This window comes from Coccinella septempunctata, chromosome X, assembly GCF_907165205.1.
Source record: "Coccinella septempunctata chromosome X, icCocSept1.1, whole genome shotgun sequence".
In the NCBI taxonomy this organism is placed as follows: Eukaryota; Metazoa; Arthropoda; class Insecta; order Coleoptera; family Coccinellidae; genus Coccinella; species Coccinella septempunctata.
The window spans coordinates 2156703-2169103 of record NC_058198.1 but is presented as its reverse complement, the minus strand read 5'-3'; the positions used below and the strand labels follow the sequence as shown (position 1 = coordinate 2169103).

The 12401-nt window shown below is 35.6% G+C and overlaps 1 protein-coding gene across 1 annotated transcript; it reads left to right on the top strand.

Moving 5' to 3' along the window:
* The first annotated feature begins 454 nt into the window (after window positions 1–454).
* On the top strand, window positions 455–11707 carry LOC123322105 (DE-cadherin). Its single transcript, XM_044909953.1, has 14 exons — window positions 455–978; window positions 4742–4851; window positions 4915–5190; window positions 5249–5637; window positions 5745–6054; window positions 6128–6880; window positions 6939–7088; window positions 7308–7649; window positions 7729–8067; window positions 8147–8332; window positions 8394–8832; window positions 8941–9083; window positions 9139–9493; window positions 9565–11707. Exons 1-14 carry the CDS (start codon window positions 912–914, stop codon window positions 10041–10043), a joined length of 4338 nt encoding a protein of 1445 aa, XP_044765888.1. The 5' UTR covers window positions 455–911; the 3' UTR covers window positions 10044–11707.
* Window positions 11708–12401: the final 694 nt, after the last annotated feature.

Sequence of the window (12401 nt, the reverse complement as noted above, 5' to 3'; positions counted from 1 at the left end):
ATGAGAGATATTTGGAGACACGAGTCGCCTATTATTTGACTAGGAAGTTTACAGCTCAAAGTTCCAAAATAAATTCAAGAAGTCTCCAGTCCAGTCTACTTGACCGCTGTTACGCAAAATTCAACTGGTAGATCTGAAGTAGACAAAAAACATATTTTGGATCTTTGCAGCGTGAAAAGCATATTGTTATCCTTTAAAGTGAAATCATTCAAAATAAAAAGGGCGTTAAAACTGCGTGGGCTCGAAAATTAAATAGCCAACACGGATGAATCTTTTCTTATGAAAGACCGAATTCCGTTACAAAATATACGGTCATTGTATTTTAGTCATCAGCCAGTTCTGATTCGCGTAATTTCCGAGAAAAATACCATGAAAATACACAATTAATGAGTCATGAATGTAATCTTTAGGAGCGCAAGCGTATCCAATCATCCACTCCCAATTCCACAAACGTTCTTCTGAAGAATTTATCAGTTTACCCATGTTTTTCTGGGTTCATCTTTCAGATTTCAGTATTATTGTGAGGTGGGACGCCAGCCACCAATTATCAAATTGGTTTAAAATCCAGTCTGATAGTGTATAAAATTTCAGTTAAAATTCATTGATAAATTAGTTCGCGTATCGTTCGGTTAGTTCCGTAGGTTAAGTCGAAGAGTTATTTAATTCTCAAGAGTTGGCATCACTGTTCAGCGAATGCAGCGGTCATCGAGTAGCTGTAATGTTAATGTTTTATGCTGACTGAAATTTCTTTGTGTATTAAATTAAGTGTATTTTGAAGTGCCTCATTTTAATTGAAAAATACTGTGATAAATCCGAAATGAGAGTGAAATAATCAATTACATCTGCCTTGAAACTGTTCAAGATCTGTGATATGTATTAGGCGAGCTAAGCTGACTAAAAAGTTATAAAATATGGAAATTTTTAGGATAGCGTGCCTTTGTATATTTCTTTATTCTGCCAGAGCCCAGTTGACCTCAGGTTAGTGTAAATTGTAATGAAATATTCCAATATATATTTAAAAACTATCGTTTGCCTTGTTATCAGCTAGGTCAACGATTCTTCAGGTAAAATTGTGCAGAATGTCAAAAATCCTCTCATAACACTTGTTGCATGTATCAGTCATCTCGTCGAAGTGTTTTTATTTATCTAAGCAATGAGATTTATTCATTCAGACTTTCTGAGGCTTTTAACGATTGAATAATGATGATGAATGATCATTTAAATCAGATCGTAAGTTATTCAGAACGTGATACTTCTTCTAAGAACCAGTATAGGAAAATTAATGTATTTTAACTCATAAGAAGTGTACTAGTAGTACGATTTTTTTCACCGACCTAGCACAGTTCTATCTACTCTTCATAATTACCGTTTATTTTTTCATGGAATTCTTAATTAACCTAATTTGTTAATATCCTGAAAACATTTCCAAAAATGCATGTAACTTGCCTCAAATTCTGTAATGTGTTAATTCATATTTAAATGTATAGAGCCAATATTTGGATTTAGTACATCATTAGTGCCTGTGATAAGTGATAAACTCATCAATAAGTGGCATATTGTACTATCGTCAAAATATTTTTATACTTCCCAGTTCTGTCTCTGCCTCAGTGATACATTTCAGGAAATTTTTTTTCATAAGATTCAATATCATGTGAAACATCTGATTTTAATTATACCAATTCTATAATAGAAACAATTTTTTCGTTATTGTTGTGTGAAATGTACAGTTCCAAAGTTATTTCATGGGAAAATGTATGAATTTTTCTAGGGCACTTTGAAAGTTAGTATATTTATTAAGAGTATCCCACTCTTTGTTCATTTTGGGTAGTTGAATCCTAAATTTTAATAGAAGCTTTGACATATCAATTTTTGGTAGAAGGAGGACCATTTTCTGTCCTATTTCGCCCAACTTAATGATCTGCAAAATTTTATTCATTAAGTATTCCATGAAAAAAAGAAAACGAGACCACCAGTTGAAATATCGATTGGAAAACTTGGCGGATTTCGAAGATTAGTCATTCTGTGACTCCTTCGATGACTCAAATCCGTATACCAGGTAATATTCAATAACTTCCAGTAAATCGCGTTATTTATTCAGACTATATAGGGCTGAAGTGAAGTAATCTCCTTTCAAATATTGAATGTTCTGAGCCACCTCGTCCTTGTGATTCAATTAATCAAGTGGCTGAAATCGATTAGAGCGTCAACGATGATTTTTCGAATTTTCATCTTCCGTGTTGTTTTTTTTTGAGCAATATACAAAAGCAGTTGAGCCCTAAAGATTCCACTTAATGGAACTCTCCTCCTTTTTGGAAATAAGGAAAAATGTACGTTTATTACTATACGTTTGAACTCTAAAAGACCTCTCGTATTTAATTGTATCTTCATATCGCTGTTTTGGTTTATACAAAGTGTCCAGCTTATGAAGGAGCTGCAACCTTCGTTAGTCCCATTTTAAGGGTTGTAGTAACCTTTATAAGGATTTAGGATACAACTTCATCAGACAAAGATTACCTATTTTTTGGTGTCGTACTATCCCTAGAAATATTGCTTAAGATTTCTGATTCACCTTGTGAAAAATGATGCACAAAATGAAAAAGCCTGTCAACAGTGTATAAATAATAGGATCTTCTGATTGGACATATCCGTTTCGAACATACCATTCCTCTGAATCGCACTAAAACCGCAGAGCAGTTGATTTCCTTTCATCAAAGGAGACAATTCTAGTTGCTCATAAAATATTTCGCAATTTTTCATAACCCTCTCTCATTCAGTTCCCCAAAATATAAAATTCGTGTTATACATTCCAGTCAGATAATATTTGTTTTCCCTTTCACCATTGCCGTGATAAGTATTTGAAATTGAGCACTAAAAGTTCAACACGTGGATCCTAAAAAACAAAAAAAATCTCCATTTCTGAACACGTTTCTGAATTATTATTGTTTATATATCTCCTCGTATCGAAGAACTTGATAACAGAATAGCTACTAACATCAAGCCTTTTTTTCATAAGAACACGGGTGAAGCAGTAAAGTACAGCTGTCTGCGGTGATAAGCCTTAAAACTAACCATTCGATAATACATAATTATTACTACTGCTTCTTTGAGGTTTCTAAAACTGGTTACTTGGTACAATTCACTCTACTCGGCATGGAGTTAAGTGATATTCAGGTGAAACCCGTTTGGTTTTGTTTAATATTTGCGTTATTTGTGTCTACCTATATCAAAAACTAGAGCTACTAGTATTTGTTTCCCATCATTGTACTATTTCAGACAATGATACATAGAATCAGTTATGGGAATTGTTAGATTCTATCTTTTTAGAGTGTGCTCCTGAATGCCTAGATGACACAATTTTTTCACATTTGTTTTCACCGAAACGCTGAACGCAATATTCATTGAAAACTTTCCCATGTTCATTATCCAAAAAAGTTTCTCTCGATGATGTTTAAGCATGTTCACTTTACCTATACCTTAGGACGGACGAAGTAGTCGGATTGTTCGATTACTCCATGATATTTCTGATAAGGAAAGCTCAATGCTAGATTGATGCTGATAATGCCCCCCTATACGCATTTCGTAATGGCTTGTGATAACAAACTCGTATGAGTCCACGATTGAAAACTTCCAAAAGGCATCGTATGCGGCATTTTGAATGACTCAGATCCTTGGAATTTTACATCTCTGATGCAAAGAAGGCATTCCTCCTTCGAGACGGTGTTATTCTTCATTGCCTCGAATATTTTTTCCCCGACTTGACCACGGTTACTCGACGCTTGCGATAAATATACAGCGTTTCGGGCATTTGCGAACTCATCCTGAAATGTAGCCAGGTACATGCTGCCTTTGAGAAAGGTTGAGTTTTTTTCAGAAAATCCAATAATACTTTTGAAAAATATTGATTTTGCTGCTGTGGTATACTTTTCCCGATATTCAGAATAATTCACTTGCAGTTTCTGATAGAGAAGGGTCCCATTAAACTATATTCTGAATTTCAAAACAATACGACAACAAAAGTATTTTTCGTTAATTTTTTTTCCCGATGAAGTAGCGTTTTTCCATCTTCTTTCCTTTAGATTTTCATATTGGAAATGGCATTTTTCGAAAATTGCAAATATCAATTTGCCATATCTCCTGTTATATTCGTCTGATCCAATTGGGATTTCCGGTTATATAATCAGCATTGCCTAGGCTTCCACCCTAGCACAAAAACTCGATTTCGAAAATAGTCACCGTTAGAGTAATTTTTCTCTCAATAAAACTAACCGTAGATGGAAATGTGATACATATTCTGAAAGAGCAACTCCTCTAGTTAAAAATCTGAAGATTTTTTGGAGCTCGATGCAGCCATTCGGTCTTGACGATTATTTAAGTGATTCCATCTTTTTGGAAATTTTTCGGAAGTAACCGTTAGAGGAATTTTTCTCTCAATAAAACTAACCGTAGATGGACTCCATGAAATCTTCAGATTTTTAACTAGAGGAGTTGCTCTTTCAGAATATGTATCACATTTCCATTCCAGATCTCGATTTTTTGGTAAAAAATGAGCAAGGGGTTAGGGCCCCTAAAATGACATATTTGTTCTGTCCAGAAATCAGGGTGTTCTATTACTGTCTTATGATATGTAGTGCATAGAGGTTGTTTTGAAGCGATTCTAGAAAACCAAACACATTGAAATAAATAAATAAATAAATAATAAATTTGAACATACAGTTGCTAATTAGGTTTTTTTGTTTTTTAGATAAGTTTTCTACCAATAGAAGTTATGATAACCATAAACCTACATTCACGAAATGTGCCGAATACAATCCCTCAGTGCCAGAAGAACAGAAGGACGCTTTCGTACTTCAGGTATTATGAAATTTTTTTCCGTTTTCAATAAAAATAGTTTTTGATCGTAATTCTCGAATTCAGGTTGAAGCAACAGACGTCGATCCACCGGAAAATGGTGGCACCGTAACATATAAAATCATGCAGAAGGAGGGAGAGCGTGTGTACTTCACCATTGATAATGTTACTGGCGTGATCAAAAACGTGAACGCTTTTGATCGTGACGAACCGTATCGACAAAAAGAAGTATACCTGAGTATACAGGCCACTGACAATGGCAGACCGCCTCTGGCAGACATATGTACCTTCAAAGTGACAATAAGTGATATCAATGACAATGCACCAAGTTTCGACCAAGCAGTAAGTTGATTTGTGGCTCAGTCAGAAGCAGTTATGAACCTTAACGTTCTTTTTTCAGAGCTACCGTACTCAAGTATCTGAAGATCTCAAACCCAACAGCGAAGTAGTCAGAGTGTTCGCTTTTGATTCAGACGATGGTGAAAACTCCAGACTGACCTATAGCTTCGCCAAGAACAATCCTAAGTTTGCCGAATATTTCCGTATAGACAGCAGCACTGGTGTGATTTATTTGAAGCAATCTCTTAAATCTAATCAGGGAATGAAATTCGTTGAAACAATTGCTGTGAGCGACAACGGTGATGAACCTAAAAACAACTATGCCGATCTGTCCATTGTTGTTGTCGGATCAGACAAGCAGTCGCCAAAAATCACTGCCGATAAACCTTCCATTTCTCTCAATGAAGATTTCAATTCCTACGAGAGCACTTTGATCACGTTAGAAGCTGAGTAAGTGAATTTCTTTATAACAGATGTCGAAAGTTATGGCAATTGTTGCCACAGCATTATGAAAATGACATTTGCATGAGCTAAGTGAAGTATTATTTTTTTTTCAGCTCAAATATAAGGGATAAGAGTGTTGTCTTCGAGTTGATGAAAGGTAAAACGCGACAAACAAACATGGATTCCACGTTCGTTCTTACACAGCAGGATACGAAAGCTGAGATAACACTAGGTAGACCGTTAGATTACGAAACAGTACCTGACTACAGTTTAACAGTAATTGTTAGAAATAAAGAAGGACTAAGCACATCCACAACGCTCAAAATCAATATAAAAGATGTAAATGATGAAATGCCCACCTTCATTGATCTGTTGAAAGGTAGTGTGGTGGAAAATGATATTGAGGGTGCGGTGGCTATGCAGGTAGGTCATACCTCTCATATCTTACAAAATATTTAAACTACATCATATGTTGATTGATCAAATTTCATTTTAGGTTAAAGCAGATGATAGAGACGGCACTAGTCCTAATAACTTGGTCAAATATGAACTATTAACTTATACAGATCTATTTGAAATCGATGAAGAAACAGGTCACATAAGAGCAAAGACTAAATTTGATAGGGAAATCGAGAGTGTTTACCACGTCCAAGTGAGGGCATATGATGGTGCTCCGAGTGCTCTGAAAAAAAATTCAAGCGAGCCAAATTCTGCTGTTCAAACATTCCAAATCAGTATTGAAGATAAGAACGATAACGCTCCAGTATTTCAACAGTCGCCATACTTCGTTCACAATATATCTGAGAGCTCTGATACAGGCAGCATCGTAGTTGAAGTACAAGCAGTAGATAAAGATACCGCTTCTTTGATTACCTACAAAATTGTTGATGGGAATGTTGATGACGCATTCGTGATTGAAAATACCACTGGCAGAATCAAAGTGAATAAAGAACTAGATTTCGAAAAGGTTGAGAGTTACAATTTGACCGTAATGGCTCATGATGGCATCTATAATGATACAACAAAAGTTCTAATCAATATTTTGAATGAAAACGATGAACCTCCCGTCTTCGAAAAGTTCGACTCGGAAATTTATATCGTTGAAGAAAAGACTTACTCCGACTGCGTTCTCAGTTTGACTGCGTACGATCCAGATATTAAAAATCGTTCAGAAAATCAAAGGATCAGCTATGAAGTACAGAAAGATTTTCTTAAAATTGACTCTAATGGTTGCTTGACCATTATCAAGGTAATAAATTTTGATTGAGGTTTTTTCTATGTTATGCTGAAAATGATTGTTTTTTCAGCCTTTGGATAGGGATTTACCAAATGGAACTCCTAAGGTTCAGGCTTATGTTATTGCTTATGACAGTTTTGGTCCAACACCACTGAAAACTTTCGCTGAAGTTAATTTTCATTTGACGGACATTAATGACAATGCGCCTTTCTTGAATGTGGTAAGTGAATTTGCACAATTTGTTCAGAATTTGTTGAGTATTCTTATATAATTTCATTGAGCTCAGCTCACACTTTGTCAGTGTAGCCTTGTTTTGAAATTTGATAAGATGCCAACTGCTGAACCTATTTTTCATGCTTTTCCCCATATTATTAAGGAAATCCTGCTCAGTTTGAACCAAAAGGTGTAGGTTCATATTCAATTTGATTCTAATTTTCAGACAGAGGTGGTTTGGTACGAAAATAGTTCACCGAACCTTATTACAGTTCTCACTGCAGATGATTATGACAGTGAGAAGAATGGACCTCCGTTTTCTTTCTTATTAGATGATTCTGCAGAGCAAATTATAAAAGATAGGTTCGAAGTTGACAGCAGCGGTACTCTGTACGCCAAAGTTCAGTTTGACAGAGAAGAAAGAAAGTATTACAATTTACCAATTGCAATTACCGACCATGGTTCACCACCAAGAACAGGCGTCAGCAATCTGAGAGTTGTAATTGGTGATGAAAATGACAATCCCGCTCAGTCTGGCTCGAGTTCTATCACAGTTTACAAATATGAAGTAGGTATTAAAATTCACGAGCCCAATACTGTTGATATTATGTTCCATGGATTGATTTACATAAATGTATATTTTCAAGGAATTGTCTGAGGATATAACAATAGGAAGAGTGTATGTCGAGGATCCAGATGACTGGGATTTGCTGGACAAAGTGTTCCAGTTCAAAGTGGACAACCAAAATTTCCATTTGAAGTCTGATGATAAAGGAATGCTGGTTATGCATAGCGACACTGAGGCTGGTCGTTATTCGTTAGAATTTTACGTTACCGAAGATCATCCACCTAACATCATCAACAACAGGGTAGAAGCTACAGTCGACGTCCTGGTTAAGGTGGTCCCGAAGGAAGCTGTTGTGAAATCTGGCTCTATCAGGATCAATGGGACCACTATTGATAAATTGATTGAAAGAGATGCACAGGTGAATGAATTTCCCCATTACATAAGCTATAGGTCAACGAGAGGGAAAATTTTATTTATTTAGTGATATTCTTCCGCAGAACCTCAACAAATTGGACATCCTGCAAATGGAAATTTCCAGATTTGTTAATGAGTCCTTGGAAAATGTTGATATATTTACTGTATTGCAATCCGGTCCTTACATAGACATCCGATTTTCCGCCCATGGCTCACCGTATATGGTTCCCGATTATTTGAACAACAAAATATCCGAAAACCAAAAAAAGGTGAGTAATTGTACAATTTTCATGGGAATTGACTAATTTCCCTTGTCCTTTACCGTTTCAGTTGGAGAAGGAGCTGGGTTTCCACATGCACTTAATCGGTATAAGCGAATGCTTGGATGAAGCCGCCTGCAACGGACTTTCTTGCTCGAATGAGCTCAGCATCAAGAGGGAACCGGCTGTCGTGTTCACCAACAAGACCTCCTTTGTCGGTGTGAAAGCAGTCGTGGAGAAAATCTGCGAATGTCGGACTCGAGTACCTGATGGCTGCTACAACGGAACTCTTCTAGATGGTGGAGCTTGCGATTGTCCTGCTGGTAGCGACGGTCCCAACTGCGAAATTCTAGCCATAGGTTTCAGCGGGAACAGCTGGGCCATGTATCCTACATTTGATGCGTGTGCTACCCTGACGACCATTTCGTTAACAATTTTCCCACAGACCCCCAACGGTTTGATATTTTACACAGGACCTTCGACTTTGTCTCAAGCTGAAGCTTCCAGAGGTAATAACTATGATTTTTGAGTGTTATATAGGGTGTGTGTGTTACCCTTAAGGTTTTGTTTGTTTCGATAAAAAAAATTGTGTGATCACCATATGAATTTTTTTTCAGATTTCCTATCTCTTGAGTTGCGCGATGGTTCGGTTGTATTAAAACTAGACTTCGGACATGGTCCCCTAGAGATTGTTTCTAAGGGTGACAAGGATCTCAACGATGGTGCATCTCACGATATAGAAATCACGTTTGATACTAAGGTAAAGTCGTTATTATCAATTTTAATGCGAGTCTATTGATTTCTCCCCATTCTAGGAAGTGCAGCTGACGGTGGATAAATGTGGCAGTAATTGTCTCAAGTGGCAGAGTCTGCCATCTCACAAAGGGTTGTTAAATGTTAACGGTCCACTTCAAATTGGCGGAATGAAGAGATATTATGGTGACGAAGAGTTCAGGAGGATTTCCGATCAATTAGCTCCTACCAGTAAAGGGTTTATCGGTTGTATAAGAGACTTCAGATATAACGGTTTCTTGTACAACTTGGGGGAACCGTCAGATCATGGTCCTGCCATTCATATTAATTGTAATTACAGTTTTGCAGAGGCTGTCGTCTTCGGGATAGACTCGAATTTTCTGGTAGCAGTTTTAGTTTGTGTAGCCCTCTTTATAGGTACGTTTGTTTTCAAAATTGAAATGTGAGTATTCGAAGCCATCCCGAGCCTATTTTTATTTTTTTTCCAGTTCTTCTGTTGGCGGTGGTAGTATATAGAAGGAAACAAGACGACTGCAATGAAAAGGATATCGATGACACCAGGGCCACCATCATCAACTACGAAGATGAAGGTGGTGGCGAAAGTGATGCCAGTTTCGATCTATCAGTCCTGAGGCCGACCAATCTGTACGAAAAACAACCAATAAAGGAGAACTTCCAAAGTCAGGAAGTATTGGCAGCTTTACCGGCGTTCTTGGATAATAAGATAGATAATTGTGATAAAGACCCTAACAACTTGACGTACGACGATGTTCGTCACTATGCATATGAGGGGGATGGTAATAGTGCAGGATCCCTATCTTCCCTGGCCTCTTGTACAGACGACGGTGACTTGAAATTTAATTATTTGTCCAATTTTGGCCCTCGTTTCCGTAAGCTGGCTGATATGTATGGCAATGACAACAGTGACGATGACAGCCAAGATGGCGGGGAAGAATCTTGGTGTTAGAACGTTGCCTGAATTTCAAGCTAGTACTTACTTATTCCTTAGTTTTTGACCAAAGATTAAAAACGATTTTTGGAAGCACTGAGCTCGAATTAATTTATTGTTTTATTTTTGTTATTTCGATTTCTTTGAAAAGTCCTTAGTTGATTTGGGGTACAATATACTGAAGTTTACTTTCAGGCAAGAGCTTAATTCGTGCTTATTTCAGTACAATGTCATGCATTTATTATTAGCTGTAATATACCTAGTTTGTTTATTATACAAAAAATTTAAAACTCTATAGAAAACGTTTGTGCAGCTAACATGGAGGTATTTTTCTGAATTCATGTTACCATTCAACGATAGTTTCAGGTTTTCTATAAAGTTCTAAGAAATTAAACATTCCTTTTGAACAATGTGATTTTTAAGGCAGCCATAACTGAATTTGTTTGAAATTTATTTATTACTTCGAAGGTATGTGATCTCTATGAAGAGCATTTTATTTAAAAACTCGTAGAGGTTCTTGAAAACGGAAGATGTTGAATCTTGTTGATGGATTTTACAGATTTTTTTATTTCGTATTTATCTTGGGTTGAAAAAGAACAAGTGATGGAATATTATCACTTGAATCAGATCAATTTTGTATCCAAATCAAAAAGCAAGTGCCTTGATATCCATATATATATATAACTCTGTAGAGCCTAGAATAGAGCTTATTTGCCTTAGTACGTATTGTGCTTCAATTTTATATATATATTTATATATCACATTCTAGATAAAAAAATTTTAATTTGTTCCAATATTTTGCACTCTATATTCCTTTGAATATGTGGTGCTCATTGCAATGAATATGATCATTCCTCTTCTTTTAAAAATTTATAACGATATGACTGAGATCCTTAATGACTTATTCGTATTTTTCATGAATTTGTAAGATAAAATGAATCAAAATAATGGTGCCTTTCCATTCCAATATTTAGGAATGACATGAGAATTTTTTATAATGAAAAATACTTAATTATGAAATATATTTATTATTCTTAATTTTTGATGAGCTTCTGACATCGATATATCTATGTTTGCCTATTTATATGAAGTGTTCCGCTTAAGTTATTTCATGAGAGAAACCTTTTCGATTTCTGACTCCTTGCTCATCGTGTAATGCAATAATTTGTGCTCATACCGTAAATTTCAGTTTATCGGGGGCAGGAATTGAAAAGGGGTAAAATTTAGTATTTTTCCCTTCATTTAGTAGTAAAAGATCAGTTGATTACATTTATTTTTTTTTAGGGTTGTTAATTTTGAACTGATTTTCGAGATAGATTTTAAGATAATTCAACGTCAGTATTAAATTCAAAGCAGCTTGTAACATACATTCTGACTTATAATATTACAGTGCCATAACCGTTCAAATAATTTAAATCTTTTAAAATTCGGTGGCACATAGTTTTTTAACGGATGGAGAGTTGAGGAAAAGTACTGGATGTTTGAAACATTAACTGCCATGTGGAAAATTTTTTTTCATCAATTTGCAGTGGTCCTACGAATTGAGAGCATTGAAATTGGGCTCCTTTTTATATGATAATTTTGTATATTGCTTTTTTCTATGTTATATAGTTGTTAATTATTTTCTGAAATATTACTGTAAATAAATCACCAACTTGCGCGAAATAAATCATTTTCACCAACTCTATTTCATTTATTGAGTGAGACATGTCCTCATAACCAAGATTATACTGATTCCAGAAGAATACAAGACGATAATGAACTACTGTTGCCCTGAGTCCAATTCCATAGATGATGCACTGACTTTCTGATAGTTCCTCAGTAAAAACAAGTGGTATTGTATTCATATTGTTAATATCAGTTATTCATTCTATTCATATTACAGGGAATGATGAGAAACAACCTAACAGCACTAGAAACTAAGCAAATCCTTATTGGCTAAGTCTGCTTCTGGGTGATATCAACAGTTCTACTTTGCTTCCTGATTGAAGTGGATAATTTTTAACTGGGGGACTGTTGCAAGACAATTTCAATCCATTCTACTTTGGTTGATGCAGACCAATGAAGTCTTGCTTCATTGGATGTGAAAGTTGAAAAATTTATAGAAAATATAGATTTACAATATTAATCGAGAAAATTTCATTCAATTATTTTACCCAAATGACACATCTAATTTATGAAAATGAACGTTTCAGGTATTTATTTTCATGGACACACAATATTTCAAAATGCCAATAGTTTCCTATTGGTTCCCGAATTTAAAACGGAATTATATGATTTTCACTAACATGAATTGTTAACCACTACCTGTGTTTCGTATTGTAACATCTTCAGATGGGTGATGCAAGTGTCATGTTAGGGAAAATCATATAATCC

Coding starts and splice junctions, on each gene's coding strand:
- LOC123322105 (XM_044909953.1), top strand. CDS start 912: ATGGAAATTTTTAGGATAGCGTGCCTTTGTATATTTCTTTATTCTGCC. Junction 5,191..5,248: donor CACCAAGTTTCGACCAAGCA/GTAAGTTGATTT, acceptor TTCTTTTTTCAG/AGCTACCGTACTCAAGTATC. Junction 7,089..7,307: donor ATGCGCCTTTCTTGAATGTG/GTAAGTGAATTT, acceptor TCTAATTTTCAG/ACAGAGGTGGTTTGGTACGA.